This window comes from Tamandua tetradactyla, chromosome 11 (assembly GCF_023851605.1).
Source record: "Tamandua tetradactyla isolate mTamTet1 chromosome 11, mTamTet1.pri, whole genome shotgun sequence".
NCBI lineage: Eukaryota > Metazoa > Chordata > Mammalia > Pilosa > Myrmecophagidae > Tamandua > Tamandua tetradactyla.
The window spans coordinates 12,420,299-12,442,662 of NC_135337.1; the positions used below are offsets into that span (position 1 = coordinate 12,420,299).

At 44.7% G+C, this 22,364-nt stretch overlaps 1 protein-coding gene and 1 pseudogene across 2 annotated transcripts; one reads left to right on the plus strand and one right to left on the minus strand.

Annotated features, from left to right (window-relative positions):
• Positions 1 to 694: 694 nt before the first annotated feature.
• Positions 695 to 8,712, plus strand: LOC143649391 (prokineticin-1-like). 2 transcript variants are annotated; one of them, XM_077119468.1, is made up of 7 exons: positions 695 to 780; position 830; positions 3,401 to 3,526; positions 5,358 to 5,472; positions 6,406 to 6,630; positions 7,261 to 7,388; positions 8,346 to 8,712. In XM_077119468.1, exons 1-5 carry the CDS (start codon positions 695 to 697, stop codon positions 6,435 to 6,437), a joined length of 360 nt encoding a protein of 119 aa, XP_076975583.1. In that variant the 3' UTR covers positions 6,438 to 6,630; positions 7,261 to 7,388; positions 8,346 to 8,712. The 2 variants fall into 2 exon arrangements, 1 of the variants encoding a protein (XP_076975583.1); XR_013158966.1 differs by lacking the exons at positions 695 to 780; position 830; positions 3,401 to 3,526; ... (1 more) ...; positions 7,261 to 7,388; positions 8,346 to 8,712 and adding an exon at positions 5,068 to 5,174 and having other exon boundaries at positions 5,358 to 5,471.
• An 11,704-nt stretch (positions 8,713 to 20,416) lies between these two features.
• LOC143649392 (ubiquitin-like protein ATG12 pseudogene) lies at positions 20,417 to 20,835 on the minus strand (annotated as a pseudogene).
• Positions 20,836 to 22,364: the final 1,529 nt, after the last annotated feature.

A 22,364-nucleotide genomic window follows, 5' to 3' on the forward strand; every position in this document is an offset into this window, starting at 1 on the left:
TTTGTCCTGAGCCTGTCACAGAACAAAACCTTATCTGTACCACTCAGAAACTTAAACCCACAAGGCCTGGTATTATGTTCTCACTCTCTCATGTCTCCTCTTTGGAATTTTAACATCTCAAAGGACCAGGGTAACAGCCTGTACCCACTTGAGTCCTCCCAGTCCCTAATCCCAGGCTGAGCATGCAGGAAGTGCTTAGGTAATTCCTGCTGGCTTGAGTGCGAGTCCTACATGCTGCACAGTTTGGTGCAGAGAAGGATAAATGATGATGTAAATCCCTTAATTTATTACCAAAGCCCTCCCACTACCCAACCAGAACAGAAGAAGGATGCCCAAGGGTAGAGAATAAAATAGAGTGAACTATGCATAAGTGATGGATTCACTACATTCTTGGGAAAATTAGAGAACTGTCAAAGACTCCATGTATTCTTTTTTTTTTTTTCTTTATGGTGATTTGATGACATTAGGGATTCAGATCTCATCTTCATGTCTGAGATCATCTGAACAGCATCCATGATAAGGAAGGCAAGAGCAGAGAGGAGGCATCCACATGCCCTGGAGGGAACATATAAATCCTGGAGGAGGAGACGGGTGTAGGAGAGCCTTGCCTGCCCAGCTTTACAGGGACGAGACAGAGCAGGAGGCAGCGAGAGGTGTCCGAGCAGGCAGAGCTCTGCCTTCACCCCAAGTGCCCATGAGAACTGCTGTGCACATCTTCATCGTGCACACCTTCATCCTGCTCCTCTTGGTAACTTTTTCTGACTGTGCCATCATGACGGGGTTAAGTCATCTACTACTTTCTGAGCCCTGGGTTTTTGGAAAATTTCAGGGTCTTTATGGGATGCAAGCCAGGAACCGAGCAGGCAGCCCTCTGAGGGCAAGTCTCACTATAAACCAAATGAAACAGGGAATTAGCCATCAGGTGGCACTTCACAGAGAGATTTCCCATGATTCTCAAATTAGTTAGACATCACTCTACTAAATAGGATTTGCTTTTGAGAAGAAATGTGGAAATTAAATTCTATTTTAATGCATTAGGAGAACACTGAAAATTCTGAAGTTCAGTCCTTTGGTAGAATGAAGATTGTTATTATGTAATGAAAGGAATAATTTTACAAAGTGGATTAGCACCTTCTAATATGTCTTCTGTGGCAATTTTAGTTCTCAGTTTTCACATATGATCTACTTCATATGTCAAGTTTAAATTTACATAGCATGTTGACTTTATTAAAGGCAGATAAGCTTATTAGCTTCTAGTAAGTTTAACCTCTGATTACTCTTAAGAAAGGAAAGCATGCATGGGAACTCTTTTTTTCCCTTACTGTTTAAGGGTATTTACTCTGTGGCAAGTTCTGAAAGGAATATGAACAACACCAAAATTAGACCACGTGCAACCAAAAGCAAGCATCCAGATGTCTCATAGAAATTCAATCTCAAGTTGGAGGCCCTGCACCATGGGCACCCCACAGTATACTGCTCACAACACTCAGGATTTGGTTTTCTCCCAGGTATTTGGCTTTACATGGAACCACTCTCAGTTGGGGCACACATTGTGTTACAATGGTGGGACTATTCTTTATTAAAACAGAAAGGAGTATTTTGCCCAAGAGCTTTCCAGATAAAAGCCACTAGAAAAGAAAAAGGAAATTAACTTTTATTGAAACCACCCCCAGCTTTTTACATAGAGAATGGAAATGTCAAGAAATGCCCAACAATTCCTGGAATCATTAGTTTAAATTGTCACAGAAATGAAAACTTATTTCTTCTTTTTAAATGGAAAAGACTGAGTTCAAAAGAGTAATAAATATTAAAACAAATCAGTTCATTTCAGATCCTGGTTATAAGTAAAATTGTTAGGATAGAATTGTGCTAATGAATGTAAACTACTGAGGCTGTCCTCTTATTATGTAACTGAGGATGTGAGAGAGTGAGGGCAAAGGAGAGAAGCCTTGGTTACCCCATGGGGAGAGGCAGGAGCAGCAGGGTTGACCAGATGCCCAGGTTAACCTCCCCATGTGAGCCCCAAGCAGCTGTACAGGCAAGTATGAGAGAGAGTGGAAGAATATCTTCATAGTAACATCAAAGCAACCCTTTGAAAAGCACAATGAACACATAAGGAGGGGAAAAGGAAGAGTATGAGAGATATGACCAGGGGGTTAGATGGGGTGCTGAGGGGGAGCCAGAATTCCCAAGCTCTCTCCAGTCCCTTTCTTTATCTGCCTGTCTGTGCTGATGCCCCACATCTGACGCTCAGGCAGAGCCAGGTTCTACCATCTCCACGCTCCCTTGCTCCCTGGACTGTGGCCATCTTATTCAGGCCTATGGTCTCTCCCTTCAGGGTGGGACAGCATCTCCACACCACCAAAGGAGAAGAAGAGTCAACTGGGGTCCAGTTTCCCTAACCTTGAGCATTCAGGGGGCTGGTTGGTGTGAGACATGACCTCATCTGCTCAGGTGACTGGGTGATAAACAGACCTAGCATCCCCTACTTTCCCTCCTGGAGAGCAAGTTGGGAGCTCTAGTACCTGCCAGGTCCAACATGGGCAGCCAGATGGGCACTCAAAGCCCTTCTGTTGAGGAAGAGCTCACCAAATCTCAGCTTCAAATTTCAGCTCAGAAAAGATGCAAAACTTCTCAGCAAGTGGAAGGTTTGGGTGATTCTCCATCATGTGCCCATTTGAGTCTGGAGTTCTGGTTTTCTACACGCCAAGCTTTTGTTTGAAGTGGGTTTGTGTGCTTTTCTTTATCAGTGGCCCCTGTATTGGGAGCCCAACCCAGATGGACCATCTTTACCTGGGCCTCATGGAGGCCAGCACAGAAGCAACAGAGAAGATACCTGGTCACTCAGGTGCTGGCACCTCAGAGAAGCCTAGACTTCTGGAGGAGCAAGGGCACCAGTGTGGAAGGAGAGGCATCAACCTAGAGTATTTCATCAGGGTTGGAGGGTTCTTGTACAACGCAGCTCAGCATTGATCACTTAGAGGCTCAGGGGCTCAGGCCATCAGGGTTCCCTTTCCCCTTCTAAGAACTCTAATTAATTCCACTCAACCAGCATCCATTGAGCACCTACTTTGGGCCAGCCTGTGGACTAAGTGCTGGCCTTACAGAGCTAGAAACCTATGACTCTTGACCTCTAGTCTTGTCAGAGAGGGAGGACTGCCTCCCTATGGGGTGGTCTTAAAGGAGTTTGGAGGACTCCTCAGATCCAGTGTCTGACTGAGCCCCGAGTGTCCTGCCCTGGAGGGCCAACAATGCATATCTCAATGAGTCCCATCAGACTGAAGCCAGTGGTGATGCCTGCAATCCCTTCTCTTCTAGCAAAGGTTTTTCGGAAGGAGCTGCCCTTCTTGTTTCTCTTGGATGATGCTAATGGCCTGGTTCCTCTCCTCTACTCCTGCAGGCCTGTGAGCGGGATGTCCAGTGCGGAGCAGGCACCTGCTGTGCCATCAGTGTGTGGGTGCGTGGGATACGGCAGTGCATCCCACTGGGTCAGAAATGTGAGAAGTGCCACCCTGCCAGCGGCAAGGTATGCACAGGACACCTGCAAAAGCTCACGTGAGGCTGCTGCTGACATTGAGCCTGCCCCCAACTCTCTGAGGGAATGCAAGCAGCTTCTGGGGTGCTCCCGCTGCCCCTGCTACACCCAACACCCACATTCCTTGGTCCCTGCTGAGAATATAGTCACCTGTTACTTTTGCACAGGGCCAGACATTTTCCATGTAGAACTTGCAGGGCAGACTGGGAAACCACTGATGTAATTTGATCCTCACAGTAACTGGGCAGTTGGCCTCAGTCCCTCTATCTTATAGGTGAGGCAAGTGAAGTACAGCAAGTTCATGTGACTACTCAGGGACACAGCCAATGACACTGGGCTATGGCCGGAACCACAGTTTCTGACTCCAAGTCCAATAACATCTCATTTGATGCCAGGGCTTTGCCTCCAGGCTTTTGCAGGGCAACCTAGGATAGAGGGGGGCACCTGTGATAGGTTATTAGATTCGGGAGCTGGACAAGTTCAACCTTCATTTGCTGTGTGATCTTTGGCAATCAGCATAACGGCTCTGTGCTTCTGTCTCTTAAGGTCTCCAACTAAGGGGAATAGACTGACTACTCCTACAGACTCTTTTGGATCTGACAAATTCGGGTTCTGAAACAGTTATGAGAGTCCTTTGCTCTGTAGGAGTCTGTTCTCAGCAAAGTGAAAGGAGACTCACAAAACGGCCCCCTTTCTAGGGCCAGGCTGGGGTGAGGCAGGCATGGTGACTAAGGCAAAATGTACAGAGGCACTCACTCTTTTACACCTAGGGCCCTTGCTTGCCTTGGCCTAGCCTGACCCTACTTCATCACTTGGCAGCCACAGGGCCTTTGCTTATGAATGGTCAGGTGGATACAGACCAACTGCTGGGACCTGCTCAGGAGCTGTGGGGGAGGGGGGAAGCAACCTCACCAGCCACCTTCCCTGGGCTTCCTGTGGTTCAGGAGTCCTCACTCCTCAGGGACTTTCCAGGATCCAGGAGTCCTGCTTTATCCGGGCTCAGAGCATCCTCTGTCAGTCACACTCCTGATCACAGCCTGCCAGGGGGATCTGGAGGCTGGGGAGGGGTGTGGAGAGGAGGCTGGTTGGCACTATGGGGTGTGTGAACTGGTTTGGCTGCAAATCCATATTCCCAGTGGGAAAAAGGGTGATAATATAAACTAACATTGAAGCTTACTATGTGCGGCTAGATGCTTTTTGTGAATTATATAATTTAAACCTCTTACAACCATATGTGTTAGGTGCTATTAGTAATCCATTTAGCAGGTAATAAAGTTGAGGCAGAGAGAAGCTAAATCATTTGCCAATTACTATTTTCACAGAGCTGGAACGTGGCAGATTAGGGATGTGAACGAGGCAGTCCGGCTCTGGGACTACACTCCTAAGGCTCCTATCAACACCCCTTGAGGGCAGGGAGCGTGTCTGTCCTGTCCCCTGCTGGGTCCGCAGAACCCACCACAGTGTTGAGGGCATAGGAGATGTGCCGTAAGTGACGTTCAATCAGCGAGTGTGTGCGCATGCGTGCTGGGTCAGCCAGGGTCCCGGGCGAGGGGTCGGCAGTTGCAGGGCTGGGGGACGGCACCTTCATGCTGGGGCTGGTCCCGCGGCCCTCCTTCCACAAATGCGCTGTGACATCTCGGCAAGTGGCTTGGCCCTTCTTGCCTTGGTTTCCTTATCTCTAATAGCTATTTTTGTTATGCAAAGTGGGGAGGAGCCAGGGAAGAGCGGGGAGGGGTGGAGGGGAGACATTTTCAGGACTGGGCCCACTAAAGTCTCCTCCCCTCGCGGGAGGTGTTGTCCCCTGCTCTCTTCTTCCCCTCAGGTCCCCTTCTCCGGACAACGCCAGCACCACACCTGCCCCTGTGCGCCCAACCTGCAGTGCTCCAAGTTCCCCGACGGCAAGTTCCGCTGTTCCTTGGGCGTAAAGATCATCAGCGGTTAGGAGCTTGTGGATCTGTCCGGACACCCCCTGGGCCTCTCCTTAGCACAGCCCGAGGCTGTTTGAGACTTTTATTTCCACCATATGCCAGGCCGCCTCTGGCCTCCATGTCCCACCTCTCCTCCCCATCCCTCTGTGTGGTACACGTACGTGCGCATACGCACACACAAGGCGCACACACATGGAATGACATGGGCCCCCCGGGACAGCCTGGGATGTCCCATTATAATGCAAATTAAGCACCTAATGTTTGGCCCCTGCCCCTGACTCCCCAGCAAGATGAGGCAGGAGATATGTGTGCTGACCTGCTGGCTTCAGACTAAAACTGTGAACCGAGATAGGTTTGTGGCCAACCGTGTTGTCCCTTCTGTGGCCTTCAGCCTGGGGTCTGCCCCTTGGGGGTCTCGGGCTGGGGGGCAGGGATGGGACTGTGGCCAGGTTGGGGAGACACAAATGGTAATTCCTCCAACCAGCTGGGCCTAGTGTTTGGAGAAAGTGGGATTCCAGGGTGTGGTGGTTAGGTTCTCATTTCAGCTTGGCCAGGTGATGGTGCCCAGGTGTCTGGTCAGCCAAGCACTGGCCTGACAGTCGCTGCAAGGATATTTTGTGGCTGTCTGATAAACTGGTAGAGTGGTTTATCACATCATCAGTCAGGTGATTGCAACTGTGTCTCATCACTTCTACGATCAATAAGGGCCTGTCTCCCACAATGAGATAATCCAATCACTTGTATTTGACTTGATTGATTAAAAACGTTTAAGGGAGAAAGGAGAATTTTCATTGCCTCTTCAGCCAGTGAGCCTCTCCTGTGGAGTTTGTCCAGACCCTTCATCGGAGCTGTCAGCTTCAGAGTCTACCTTAGGGATTTTGGGTGAGACCCCATTATAAATCTAATATTTACAGATCTCTCCTGTCGGTTCTGTTTCTCTAGAGAATCCTGACGGATGCACAGGGTTTCTTTGAATCAAGGGCAGAGGCAGCTCAGTGGGCTCTGGGGCAGGAAAGCATTGTGCAGATGGATTGGAGGGTTCCTGAGCTTGCGGCTGAGGTGGGAAGACACCCACTGGTGAGATGACCTAGCAGGATCCAGTTGCAACTCCCGCTTCTGAGCTGGTCCCTTTTGCTCTGTGCAGACACTCACCCCAAGGGCCACCACGTGAGTCCACATCCTCCATGGCGCTGCCAAGGCCCCGAGCCCTAGTGTCTGAACCCAGGGGCTTGGAGCGTCCCCTAAATGCCTCTTCTCCACCTCAAATCCTAGTCTAGAAAAATGCCAAATGTAGGGAGGTTAGAAAGAAAGCCATACCTGAAAGAGAATAAACACTCACCTGATTGTGGAGAAGAAAAGAATTTACTCATGATCTTTCAAGAATGGGCACCCAACCAAATGTGGAGGCTGGTGCACCAAGCGATAGAACGCCCCAGGCTTCATACACTAAGCTTAGCACGCAGGTCCCTCCCTGTTTCTCTGCTGATTGGATATTTTAGAGGTTACAGCCTATCCGGACAGTCTAACTAATTTAAATTTTCTGCCAAAGGTTCCTGCTTCTGATTTTGCCATACATTTCAATGCTCCTGGCCATGCCTTATTTAAACTTGTTTCTATTTATATAAAGATTTGGCGGCAATTCTACCCTTGCATCAGAGCATCCTGCACCATCTTGTGTGAAAGCTAAATTTACTTTTATTCTTACAGATCTCCCCATTTCTTTTTGAACTCTTTTAGTTTTCACATTTTAATCCTTTCTTCAAATGTGATAAAAGCTTTTCACGCTCTTCATCATAGGGATCTTCCTCTTTAAGGGGTACAAATTGATTTGCCTGTACTGAATAAGCATTTTCTTGGATAAGGCGGCCTCAGTGAATCTCTGAACTAACCCTCGGGCACATGGGAAAATGCAGCACCCAACTGCTGTGAGTACCCCAGCTACGATGATTAAAGAACTTAGCATGGACAGTGCCACCACTTTTCATTTCTCAAACCAGCTTTCTAACCATTCCGTGAGGGGGTTAACAATGCCTGAATATTTTTTGCCAATTCCTCAAATAAGACCATCAGGCCTTGTAAAGCTTTGGTGGTAGTTCCATCTGGTGTAGGAGCCAAGGGTTAAAACAAGAGTTGGGAGCAGCTAGCGTCAGGGTGGTGGCGGAAGTAAACTGTGGAGGTTGTTATGTAGAGCAGTCTGGGAGGAAAAGAATGTTTACCCCACATGGTCATGTTAAGTATGAAGGAAGAGAGCACTGATAATTAAGAGAGCACTCTGATTCCTCAAGAAATGCATGCATGCCTTTTGTCACTCTGTAGTATATAGGCTGGATCTGGTTAAGAATAAAATTATCTGTTGTCTGTTATGGCTGATCTTCAGACCCCCGATCCCATCTGTCTCTTTCTTTCGCATCATTCCTTAATATCCTTTGAGCTCCGGTCCATAGGAAGCAACAATTTGGGGGTGTATTATTGGGGATAAATGTACAACTACCCCCGACCATAATACAAATGCCTCCCTTTTCAGCTAGCATCATGTTTAGGGCCATCCTGTTTTCCCATGTCATTTGGCTAGTAGTATCCAACTGTTTTGCTATTTCTTTGACTAATAATCTTTGCTGATTAATTACCATCCACATTTTTGTTGATGATGATTGTGCTGATTTGAAAGGATGCATGTCCCCTAGAAAGCCATGTTTTAATCTAAATCCCATTTCATAAAGGCAGAATAATCCCTATTTGATACTGTATGTTTGAAACTGTAATCAGATTATCTCCCTGGAGATGTGATTTAATGAAGAGTGGTTGTTAAGCAGGATTAGGTGATGACATGTCTCCACCCATTTGGGTGGATCTTGGTAAATTTCTGATGTCCTATAAAATAGGAAACATTTTCGAGAATGAGAGATTCAGCGAGAGCAGAGAATGCTGTAGCCATGAGAAGCGGAGTCCACCAGCCAGCGACGTTTGGAGATGAAAAAGGAAAATGTCTCCCAGGAAGCTTCATGAAACAGGGAGCCAGGAGAAGAAGCTAGCAGATGACGCTGTGTTCGCCATGTGCCCTTCCAGCTGAGAGAGAAACTCTGACTGTTTGCCATGTGCCCTTCCACTTGAGAGAGAAACCCTGAACTTCATCGGCCTTCTTGAACCAAGGTATCTTTCCCTGGATGCCTTAGCTTGGACATTTCTATAGACTTGTTTTAACTGGGACATTTTTTCAGCCTTAGAACTGTAAATTAGCAATTTATTAAATTCCCCTTTTTAAAAGTCATTCTGTTTCTGGTATATTGCATTCTGGCAGCTAACAAATTAGAACAGTGATCCAAAGAATAAGGATGAATCAAATCTTACAGCTACTTCATTCCTAGCCTTAAACTCATCCATGATTCCCCTTAGTACCCCTATACTGTCTTTAATAAACTCTATCATCAAAGGACCCAAGTAAGCTTCTTTTCTTTCATTTCCTTGGATTAGAATGTCCTCCTCTTTTTCAAATGCCAGTGTGAGTGGGATGGCCATTGAACCAGAGCACAGGTCCCCTTCCACTTCTTAGGTAATAAGGTCAGAGATGCCCTTTCCACAATACCACCAAAGGTCTGCTCGGGGTCTGATTAAACTGGAGAAATTGCTAGTACTATCCTCAGTCATATTTCACACTTGGGTACATGAGTCCCAAGGTCCTGGACTCTCCCCATATAGAGAGACAGGCTGAGTGGTTTCCAAGACCAAGGCAGGAAACCAGCATGGCCTTGGCTTTTCCACCCATGACTGGAGTGAAAAGAGAGGACAACATACTACAATTTTCAGCAGGAATGTATTCTGAAAGAGGAGTACCATGCATCTGAACTCCTTTTTTGCTTCTCCATACCCATCAGAAAGGGCGTGACAAGAGCCATGGGGTGGCAGTTGCACAAGCATAACAGTTGCTTTTGTCTAGACTCTGGACTGTATCCTTGATCCATTCCACCCAGACATTTGTGTCTCCATACCCTGTCTCTATCTCTATGGTTTGCTTCAAGTTTTCTGCCCTGACCAACCTGACAAATTTGGGATCATTCTGTATGGGAGATCTAACCTCCAGCTGGGTCTCTTTTCCCGCTATTGAAGAGTTAGCTGGAGAGGCCATTGTTGGCGTCAGGGAGAGGACTTACATCCTGAACCTTCAGAAGGTCTTTTGCAGTGAGATCTGCCCCCATCCCATATGTTCTATCAGCTAACACTGCATCTCTGCTGCAGCCGCCTGCTGGTTGTCTGCTTCCTTGAGGGTTATCACCACTGGGTTACACAGAAGATTTTTGCAAGCAATTTGGTGGGGAGTTTCCTTTATAAAAGGTTATTTTATACTTTAACAGCCTCTAAGTCTGTGAAATTAATCCCATGTTCTTGGCCACCCTTGAAACTTTGTAGTCTATCATATATCATCCAAGGAGGGGCAAAAAGAGGCTCGACTATAACACCCCCCCCCCCACTGGTTCTGGACACAAGTACTTGTTTTCCCCACTCAGTTGCCACGGACTCATCAAGCCTCTGCAGTACGTTACTTGGCAAGCATCAAACTATACAGTTTGGGACTCTAAACCTTTACTTACATTCACCACCAATCTGATGGGGCTCGTTGTATCCCATGCTCGTTGGAACATGATATCTAGTATAATTATTTTAAATTGAGCTTTAAATCCCTCATCTACCTTCCTTTGTAAGACTCTCTGACCAGGGTCACTGTTAACTCTGTTAGGTTAAAATACAGAATCCAAACTCCCAATCCAAAAACCCCTCTACTTTCCCACCTATTGTCTCTTTAATGTAATTTTTAAAGGGTCCAAAGTTGTAGTTATTTTCCAGGAATGAGACTGTGTTGGGTAATTATCATCTGGCTCAGCTACTGGTCCTTTCACTCATTTGCAGTGAGTCCAGCCTTGCTCTGCCATCTGGACAGCCATCTCAGCTGTCCAAAGAACTTGGTCAGCTCCTCCCCAGGCCAGCTGGAGTTTGTACTCTTTCCACGATTTGATGAGGACCCAGCTGCCAGGTTGGTATTGATAGACATAAAATTAAGAGGTGGGGTCTGGCCCAGCAAACCAAGGTGCTGAGGGGTGACAGAGCAGAGAGCAGGGCCAGCCCATAATTCTTAGGGAAGAGGCCCTTTGCAAAGTCAGCTATTGGCATGGTCTGTCCTAAGGCAAATTTCTCCTCTGGCTCTGGACCTGTAAAACTCAGAACAAGTTATTTGCTGCCAACATACAAACAATGGATGGTTATAAGATACATATTCTCATTTCCATAGGGAGAAATTGGAAGGAATCCAGGGGTCACTGGACCTTAGTTTTGAAAACCTGCAGGGCAAACTCCATTAGATTTCAAAGTCTGAGAGTCATTTATCAGCCGGCCTTTAGAAAGTGGCAGTCCCACCCTTTCCAAGGGCCAATGTAGTGTCCCCTGCCCCTTTCTGAGTGCAACCTTGGGGGACATTGGGGAGACCATCTTTTACTCTGTTCCACCCTCTCCAAGCATCAGGGTCACACCCAGACTCTCTGCCATCTCCTGGGCACATGCTCAACTCCTCCATTTGGTGGCAGCCAGGCTCTCCCCAATTCCCAAGGAGTGTGCTACATCCTCCTGAAGCCCTGAGGCCAAACATCTTTTCCACTGCAAAAGAGGCAGAAGGCCCAGCTTCTGCCTTCAGGGCAAACTCACCCTCTCCAGTCACTTGGATGGGTCCACTCTCCTGGCCTAAGGTTTCTTTTTCTTTCTCTTTTTTTTTTTAAATATTTTTATTAATAAAACAACATACAAGCACACATTCTTTACATACAAACATTCCATATACAGTATATAATCATTGGCTCACAATATCATCACATAGTTGTGTATTCATTGCCATAATCAGTTTTTGAACATTTGTATCACTCCAGAAAAAGAAGTAAAAAAGAAAAAACTCATACATACCATACCCTTCATCCCTCCCTCTCATTGACCACTAGTACTTCCATCTACCTAATTTATTTTAACCTTTGTTCCCCCTATTATTTATTTTTATCCACATTTTTTACACATTTTTCCATACCATAGTCAAAAGGAGCATCAGACACAAGGTTTTCACAATCACACAGTCACATTGTTATAGCTATTTTATTATATAATCATCTTCAAGAAACAAGGCTATTGGTACACAGTTCTACAGTTCAGGTACTTCCCTCCTGCCTCTCCAATACACCATAAACTGAAAAGGGGATATCTATATAACATGTAAGAGTAATCTCCAGCATAATGTCGACTCTTTTTGTAATCTCTCAGCCACTGACACTTTATTTTGTTGTATTTCTCTCTTCCCACTTTTGGTCAAGAAACTTTTATGAATCCCTTGATGTGGGGTCTCATCTCATGCCAGGATTTCTGTTCCATGTTGCCAGGGAGGTTGACACCCGTGGGAGTCATGTCCCACATAGAGGGGGAGGGCAGTGAGTTCACTTGCTGTGTCGGCTTAGAGAGATATTCCACATCTGAGAACAAAACAGGTTCTCTGGGGGTGACTCTTTGGCCTAATTTTTTTTGGGGGGGGGCCTAATTTTAAGAAGGCTCAGCCTATCTTTTGCAAGAATAAGTTTCATAGGGGTGAACCCCAAGATCGAGGGTTCACCCTATTGATTTGGTTGTCTCCACTGCTGCTAGAATATCAGGAATTCTCCAAATGGGGAAGTTGAATATTGCCTCCTTTCTCCCCATTCACCTAAGGGGACTCTGCAAATACTTCTTTACTCACTGTCTAAATCACTCTGGTACTTATTGTGGTGTCACACTAACCTGGACAAACTAACAAAATCTCATGTCCTATTCAAGATTCCATGTACTTATGGTGTTCTGACCATACAAGTTAAATTAGGAAATGCACTATCCAAAATATAAATTTTGCACCAAATAAATATCTCTTCCTTCAGTCTCACACAGAAGTTGAAGTTTTAAAACATGGATGATATCATCCCTTATCTAGTCTTCTGATATACTTTAGTCCTATCCAGATCAGCTTCATTCATGTCTCTACTTGATGTCTGGTAACTTTTTCAGTTTTCAAAACAGTTCCTGTATGGGGTAGTGCTGACTCTCACAGCTTCAGAGCGCTACCTTTGAGTCTCAGGTGTCACTTAAATACCTGAAGTTTCTCGGAAAGACCAGGTTATATACAAACAGCTCAGTATTTCAGAATTCAGAATTGACAGTTACTCTCCTGAACATATGTGACTGCTGTAAGAGCTTACAATCTAGGACCGTTTACAATAAGCCCCAACCTGATAACCCATGCTCTCAACTTTAGTTCACCATATTTTTTTGTTATAGTTAGTTCATATGATTGAGGCATGATAATATTTGTGTTTATGTTCCTACATTTCATTCAGCATACAGCTCTTAAGGTTCATTCATCCAGTTGCATGTCTCACAACTTCATTTCTTCTTGTGGTCACTCAGTATTATACACCACAGTTCCCCCTTCCAGTCCTCATCACTGGACCCTTAGGCCACTCCATTCATTGTGGATCATGAGCACGGCTGCCAGAAACACCAGTGTGCAAATGTCCATTCATGTTCCCACGCTCACTTCCTCCAGGAATACACTGAGCCACTGGCCTGAGCTTTCACAGACACTTTTTTTTTTAAATACCTGAGCAGGCACCAGGAACCGAACCCAGGTTCCCGGCATAGCGGCTGAGAACTCTGCCACTGAGCCACCACCACTGCACTGCCCTGGCTTGAGCTGTCTTGACTTTAGACTGTAGCTTCCATAGTTATGCCTCTGAAGTTATTTTACCTTCACATTGCCCCTTTTCTAGCCCTCTCATCCTGACTGGCCATGGTTCTCTGTATACAGATCCCACAACACTCTCGTTTTCTGTGCAGTGGTCTCGGATCGTGCCCATCAGCCAGGCCCATGGCTACCGTCAGGTCCCTTCCCAACAAGTGATTCCCGGCTTCTGGAATGCACAGTAGGGGCTCACAATTTGGTTATCTTCCCAACAGATATTAGTAGCTTTGAAAATGGGGACGTTAAATCCTTCTTCACCTTTTACCCCCAAACAGTGAGGAAGCTGATGGAGAATTCCATCACCTTAGGGATGTGTTCACAGAAGATTGAGCAGCCCCAGTGTTAGAAAGAAAGCCATACCTGAAAGAGAATAAATGCTCACCCCCTTGTGGAGAAGAAAAGAATTTATTCACGATCTTGCAAGAACCAGTGCCCAGATGTAAAACGGTGACTGGCGTCCCAAGCAACAGAATGCCACAGGTGTTTATATCCTAAGCCTAGCACACGGGTCCCTCCCCTGCTTCTCCACTGGTTGGATACCCCAAAAGTTACAGCCTATCCGGATAGTCTAACTAACTCCAATTTCCCACCCAAGGTTCCTGCTTTTGATTACACTTTGCATATCAGTGACCCTCGTTGTTACTTATTTAAATTTGTTCCTACCTATTTGGCACCAATTGTAGGTTCACATCAGAGGCTCTCTCCTTTCCTGCCTGCAACACCAGTATAAGGTGCCTGCAGGCCTTTGTGTGTGAAATCTAGTGTTAAAGCTAAACTTAATTTTACTCTTACACACAGTGTCTACCAAAATGTCATTTCTCCCTGATACAGGCCCCACCCTCAGATTCACCAAAGCTCCCTGTAGACTCTTGAGATGAGGCACCTTGATTCCCCCACCCCAAACCTCAAACCTCAAAATTCATCAGGGGTGTCACCCAACTTTCTTTCCACAAACTCGGGCACTCCCTTCTGAAAAGACCAGGTTTCCCCACAGTGATAACACCTTGCTGGGTCCTGTGCCCTCCTCGCTCCTTTGTCCCCTTTGGACCAGACTGCTTCTCCGTCTCACCCCTGCCCGTCTCCCCTGCTTTCTCTCTAATCTCTCTTCACCCTGTGGTCGGACCTGCCCAACATGACTTCAGCTTGTGGCTCCTGCTTTTCCTCTTTCCTTCGCACAGACGCTCTCTGAGACTCTCTCAGCAACTCTCCTAGTGGTTTGTCCATCCACCCATCTATTTTCTGGATCTTTTCTGAAGGTCAGGCCAAGACCCCTTTACATCCTTGGTGACAGGACTGCGGGGGCCCCCCCTGAGTATTTCTCCCCTGGTCCCTCAGCCTTTGCAGGTAAGCCGAGGGAGTCGCGTCTTTTTCTGGAGCCACCTCAAAGGCCTTATTCAGGTTCTGAGATTTGGGTAGAGCCAGTTTTATCCCTTGTATAATGAGGTCTCTGCGACCCCTCACGTGCCCTGTGCTCCTGATCGTTGCTATTCCACTCGGGTCTTACACTGAGCACTTTCTGCTCTGCTGCCATCGCCCCTTGTCCGGGCAGGTGCTGCCTCTCCCGTTCCTTCACAGCCGCCTCCTCACCACTCCCCTTTCTTCCCCTGTTAGGAGGGCATTTAGGATGGATGTAAGTTTGGACCAGGTATATAACTGATTCCCCAGGGTATATCTCTCCCAGAGGGTATATGTTCTCTTAGGGAGTCAGCAGGTTTAGGCCCTCCCACCCTTTACTCTTCCGGAGCCCCTGGAGATAGGAAACTCCATACGTCTTCTTACACCCCCCCATCTCCCTCCGCAGTCGTGGGTGGCTCATCACAGGTGGAGCAGCTGGCCCTGACTGCCCTTCCAGCTCCCGGGACACAGGTTAGTTCCATTGGGCCTTTAGGGTCCAACCGTCCCTGCCCCAGTGGAGAAGCCCAGGGCAGGAGGAGGCTCAATAAAGGATCCCAGGCTTTAGTTTCTCAAGATTTAGTCTCTGGATGTGGGGTTTTATCTTTTATGAGATAAAGAGCACCCCCTCCTTTCAGCTAACTCATGGTATTATCAGACTCCTCTTCGGAGAAGGGTTTCTTTCCATTAACATGAAGTACGAGGTTGGCACAGGACCAACCCTCATCTGCCCCGTGTTTTGGCCAGATTACACCGGGTGGCACAATGCTTTCTTTCGCTGAACTCTAACAACAATATTTAATCATTTTCTTTTTGTCCTTTCCCTTGGTCCGATCACTATTGGTCCAATGTTCCAGCATTCTCCCTATGGACTGTCCATGGGAATGTTCCCGGGGGATGCTATAGGTGCCCCTTCCCTTTCTCCCCGGCTGGCCGACTGCCCCTATTACCCGTGCTGAGTCTCACTTGGGCTCCCTTGTCTCAGCTCCATTTCACTTTGTCCAACTCTGGTCCTTTCCCTCGCGGAGAAGGGAACTGGGGATGGGGACTCCGCACTTGCTTACTCAACTCCAGGCTCATCAGAATTCTTCCTGAGCTCTGAGGCAGCACTTAATAAAGCCCTTTCCTTACCTTGGTCCGCACACAGAGTTGCCTGGTCATGTGAGGCAGATGTTCCCTTCCACTTTTCTCCTCCACGATTGGTGGAGCCCAGCACCTGGTCTCGGGTCCCTCTGGCTGTCACAAGTGGGTCCCCAACAGTGGAGTCTGAAACCGCCCAATCAGCAGGGGCATGTTCCCTTGGATGAGGGAACCCAAATTTGTTAGGAGGATGAACACTCACCCAATTGTGGAGGAAGAAAGGATTTATTCCCGACTTGCAGGAATGAGCGTCCAACCAAATGTGGAGGCTGGTGCACCAAGCACTAGAACGCCCCAGGCTTTATACCCTACGCTTAGCACGCAGGTCTCTCCCCAGTATCTCCACTGACTGGATACTCCAGAGGTTACAGCCTATCTGGATAGTCTAACTAAGTCAAATTTCCCGCAGAAGTTTCCTGCTTTTGATTACACTTTACATTTAGTGGCCCTGGACATGCCTTATTTACTCTTGCTTCTGCCTATGTAAGGATTTGGCACCAATTCTAGGCTTGCGGCAGAGGAATCCTGTGCCATCTTGAGTGTAAGCTAAACTTAATTTTATTCTTACAAGGAGAAAGTGCATTATACCCCACTCAATATCGTGACACTTTCAAGAGGTCTGTGGTTTCTGAGGCCTTATTCTGCATCTGTCCGTCCTTCCTTCCTCAGAGCCCTGCTTCACAGATGCTCAGGGCAATAGATAATCCAGGACCCATCCGGGGATCTTTCTCCCTTTCACCTCCTTTTTCAGACATTATCACCAGCAGTGTTGGCTCATGCCCCTTCTTACAGCCCACAAGCCATTTTCCTTCCCAGTTTCAGGCTCAGGTACCTGGATATAAAGTTCTTTTTCCACGTGCATGATAGTAATTTGACCTCCTTGGCCTTTGGCACTGATTGCTGTGGGGTCATGACTTCTTGCAGTATCCTTTCCAAATCACTCCCTCTCCCTGCAGACAGAGCTGTCAGGGTCCAGTACTCTCCTGTGTCCTCCTGGGTCTGCCAGGTGACCAGCTGCCTTGTTCTTTTTCCTCACCTGGGAGCCGGCCAATCTGCACTCCAGTCAGTGACTGAATGACCAACGTAATCTGATTAGGCTGAATTTCTTTTTTTTTTTTTGTGGGGCGGGGGAGCAGGGACAAGCAGAATGCATGGACCAGAAATCAATGGAACCCAGGTCTCCTGTATGACAGGCGAGCATCTGCCACAGAGCTACCCATACAACGCTGATTTTCCATTCTTAATATTCGCATTTTGAAGGCTGTAGATTGGTCTCCACCCCTGTTCTCTGCTGCTGTTGCTGCAGGGAGGGGAGGCCGTAGAGGTGATGAAAAATATATTTGTGAGTATTCCTTATATTCAAGTATATATTCTTCATAAATGTATTTAGGAAAAAAATCTATTTTTTAGAATAACAGATCCACAAAAAGAATGCACTCAAGAATTAAATTAAATTAGATGAAATTGATGACTCTTCAAGACCCAGGTTCTCTTCCAGGCAGACTTGACCTTCTTCCCAAGAACCTTTCTTCCCCCAATGGTGGTGTCTGGTGCTCTCTAGTGGCTGAAATGGGGATAGCACAGAACTGCCTCATCAGCAAAATGAAAGCGGGTGGAACCATTCCCTAAGTATCCCCAACTGTGAGGACACAATTGGAGATTTAGAGGGACAGGGCTTCCATGTGAAGAGGTCTGCCACTCCAAAGGCCACAGGACAAGACACTTAATTGTCCTATGGGGTCCTGTTCCATCCTAGAAACTTCTTTCTTATAAGCTGCTGTCATCTTTCTGCTGTCATTTTATGACAGGGAGCTCAGGACTTCTCTCCCAGCTGCTCCAGAGTAAGAAAAAGTCTCTCCTATTAATGTAGAACTGTCTATTTCTCCACTCAAATGCATCAATATTAGCTTTATATAGTTTGGGGCTTTGCTATTAGGTGTATAAGTATTTATAATTGTTATTTCTCCTGGTTGAATTGACCCCTTTATAATATATAGTGATCTTCTTTGTCCCTCATACAAAGTTTTTGTTTCAATGTCTGTTATATTTGATATTGGTCTAGACATTTCAGCTGTCTTTTGGTTACCACTTGCATAGTATTTTCTTTTCCTACTTTCACTTTCAACCTACTTATGTCTTTGAATTTAAGCTGGGTCGCTTGTAAATAGCATGCATTTGGGTTTTGATTTTTATCTGCAAATCTCTGCCTTTTGGCTTAAGAGTTCAATTCAATTACATTTAAGTAACTACTGATAATTCAGAACTTTCTTCTGTCATTTTGCTATATAGTCTTTGTGAGTCTTAGACCTTTTTTGATCCTCAATTTTGTTAATGCCTACTTCCATATTTATTTGATTTTTTCATATTGTACCATAGTGAGTCTCTTCTCATTTCTCTCTGAGTATATTTTCTCTGTGGTTATATGGATTAAAATTTAGCCTACTAAATATATAACAATCGTTTTTTAACTTAATTTCAATAGCATACTCACACGTTGTTTCTATAGCCTGCATTTTGATCTTATTACAAATTATTTCTTTGTATATTTTAAGTCCCAAACCATAGATTCGTCATTACTTTTTTTTCCACAGAATGATCAGTTTTTATTTTTTAGTGTGCATGAAGAGATAATGTAAGTATGGTTTGAAAAAGCGTAAAACCCTATATATAAATTTTCAGATTTTAGGTGGAGAAAAACAAATAAGGTATACATATTTAGCTAACTTTAACTTAATAAACTATTAGGTTATCTAGATAAAAAGAGCAAATAAATCAATTTACACATCTAAAATTCAAGCATTTTTGATTGTTGAGGTTGTAAATATTCTATTATCTAAAACCTCAGAGGCAAATGTAATATATAAATTCAATGTATTTTTGTTACTTGTTAAATACATATATGTGCATAGATATGTGAACTCTCCTCAGTAAACTGTAAGTAGACAAAGTTAGAGAACAGATTTTTTTTTCACATCCAATTTATTTGACTTCAAAATTATACTTGCTTTCCAGGGGAACGAGGGTAGTTCAGTGGCAGAATTCTCACATACCATGCGGGAGACCCGGGTTCGATTCCTGGCCCACGCACTTCTGCCTCAAACAAACTAACAAACTCAAACAAGCAAAACTTCACCAAATGGTGCTGCAATAACAGATACTCACATGGAAAAAAAGAGTGAAATGTGACCCCACATACAAAGAAATAGTTGCTTTCCAATTTTCAGCATACATACAAATTTCTTACAAAAAAATTCTTACCTAAATTGTAAGACATATTTTTACATTTCAACCTGTATTTTCCCAGTACTAATCACTGGCTATATTGATTTGACACATAGGATCATAGTATAATGGGACTCAAATTCATGTTTTGGGGTAGAAAATGAGAAATGAGCAATGATTTCAACATTATAAACAGAACTGCTCCATACAATTCCATAATGTCAACGTATAGCAAATAACTAACCATAAACCTCATTCAGCAATTCAAGGGATATATGTGTAGTTCAAATCTTTGAAAAATGACACTTCCACTTCTATTATACACCTTACATGTTTGCTATTTGGATATTCCATTCGAGTTATTGGAATGCCTTTAAAAAAACATAATATAGAGTAAAAAGTAAAATCTAACTGCAAGCAATTATCTAACAGCATCAGAAAAGCAGTACACTTTTAGTCATTGCATGAAATATAATGCATGAACATAATATCTAAGGCTATTGTTTTCCATTATTCTTTGAAGGTTTTGAAGTTGGAAAATATATTTGAAACAAAAATATTGCCAGGATTACCCATCAAGTGCTTTTGACACTACATGAATAAGAGAGAAACACTGCAGTCATACTATTTGTATTCAAGAATCATTAAATGATAGGACAGAAAAGACACTATGATTCAATGGTCTAGAGTTTGTTAAATTCCTTGTTTCCCAATGAAATAATTCATTTTAAACTATGCACATTCTCTAATGAAGTCTTCCAGCTTGTTCCGGCTAGGTGCTTGCTAGAAATTATAGCAACAGCTTTCCCCCGTAACTACATGGCAAAGAAGTTAAACCAAAGTGCTAACCCTTCTGCCAGCTATGCTGCCCACTTCTGGTCAATGTAAGAAATACAGCCAGAAGGTCAGAATTTTACAAGAAGATAACAGAAGTTGTGAATGTAAAAAATAGACACACCCCACACTTCAGACAAATTGAACTTCCCTGAATAAGAAAAAAAAAGAATGCTTTAGTAAATGAATTTTTACCGTGAAAAAAAAAATCAGTAGAGTGCTAATTCTAAAAGTAAATAAACAATTTCAGTCATTTTTGAGAACTGGGTAATGAAGAAGCTTTCTATAGGGCACTCTCTTTTTCAATATCTTAGAGATAGATCTGGATTATGAGTAGCAGGCACAAAGGGGAGAGTCTATTTTCTATAATGATTTGTGTATGAATGCAAGTTACATTTTTGTGAGTTAACTCTATATCAATAGATGTTTTCTTATACATTAAACATAAGTCACAGTAGATACATGGTGAGCAGATCATATCCTTGAGTCTCTTGCTACAAGCATCAAAGTGTTTCAGAGCTGTTTCCTTTGTGAAGATTAAGGTTTAAGCAGCAAGTTGTTTTTCTCTATGATTCATCCCCATGCCTGAGATTTGCATTAATATAGGACCAGTTTGCCATCACTGCCAGAACACTCATAAAGTGTTCCAACTTCCTGGTCTGGTGAAGGGGCAAAGGACCGATTCACATAAATAAACAACTGTTCTGAGGCCAGAAGTTTAAGGAACTTTTTAATGAAGTCAATGAGTCCTTGAATGGTTTGGGTTCACTCTACAGCCCCTTTCTTTGTTTTCATGATGGGCGTGTCTCCCATAGCCTTTAGCAAAATGTCATTTTTTTTCTTGTTGTCACCGACGGGTTCTTCTGCCCCTGGGGAGACTGCCCCAGAAGGAGGCTCCGGAGTAGCTGTTTCTGAGGAGACCTCCTGAAGTCTTTGCCTGCAGCAGCAGCTGAGGCAGGAAGCTGCAACACAGAACCGGGCTCCCCTGCCATCCTGCTCCATGTCAGCCTTACTTTTTATGCACTTGCATTTTAGCAACTGTATGAAGTACATTTTGCAGTTACGTACCATAAAATACTACCACGGTACTGGCATTATAATTACTCATGTGGTTACCTTTACCGGCAGTCTTTATTTCTTTATGCCACTATCTAGTGTCCTTTATCTCTAGTCAGAAGAACACCTTTTAGCATTCCTTGTAGGGCAAGGCTAGTTGTAATGAACTCCCTCAAGTTTTGAAGATTTTAATCTCTCCCTCATTTTTTTTTCTCCTTTCTTAAACCTTTTTTTTATATTATAGGGGGTTTATTTTTTGTTTGCTTTTCTCAATCATGAGTAGAGTTGTTGATGAGTATTGAATCCATTATTACTTTGATGACACAGTTAAAATTCCAGATGCACATTTCCAGGTGCCATGAGTTCCTTCTAAATGACACAATCAAGTCAGCCTTCATTTACACTATTTTTACCATACACAGCAATGCCCACTGGTATCTCTAAAGTATAATCATATCTTAGGTCAGTATTTCTCCAAGTAAAGCAGCTGTTTGGAATTTAATGTTCCCCCCACTCATTTTTTTTTTTAAACTGAGCTGCATCTTCATACTGCATCCCACATACAATCAACCCAAGTGCAACCAGCACAGGTGTCCTTCCCAGTCCTGCAACACAATGCACTGCAACACAGCAACCTGGCTGTTCATGAAATTTGGTTATTAATAGATTCAACCAATCATTTACTATTTGATTAGGGGGTGGCACTGCATTATCAAATGGCCCATCTCGAATGTGTATTCCTTCTTTTTCAACTGGAACTTAATCATATGTAGCATCACAAACTTGAACCAAAGGCAATGCCCCATATTTCATAAGTTCCTCTGTGAACTTGTTGAGGGGAGCTGTTCTAGTCTGCTAGCTGCAGGAATGCGATATGCCAGAACTAGAATGGCTTTTAAAAAGGGGAATTTAGGAAGTTGCTAGTTTACAGCCAAGTTTAATAAGTTGCCAGTTTAATAAGTTGCTAGTTTACAGCCAAGAAAATATCAGAATTAAAGCAAGTCTACAAAAACATCCAAATTAAGGTACCAACAAGAGGTTACCTTCACTCAATGAAGACTGATGAAGTTCAGGGTTTCTCTCTCAACTGGAAAAGGCACATGGTGAACATGGCAAGGTCTGTTAGCCTCCTCTCCAGACCCCTTGTTTCATGAACCTCCCCGGGGGTGTTTTCCTTCATCTCCAAAGGTCACATTGGCTGGTGCATCCAAAATTGCCATAAATGTGCAGAGTATATTCCAACAAATAGTGCTGGCAAGCTGGACACTGGACCTTCAAGTCCCATGGCGCTGGGTGTGAGGAGGCCCCTCTCCTCAGTCACCTCAGCCACTGTGGTGCATGTTCATGAGTCTGTCTTGGGGCTGCTGCAGCCACCACTGCATCTCCTGCTGTCCCCACTACTACTACTGGTCAGATGGATGGCTACCTCCCCCTACTTTTGAAAGAAAGTCAATAAACTCATTGT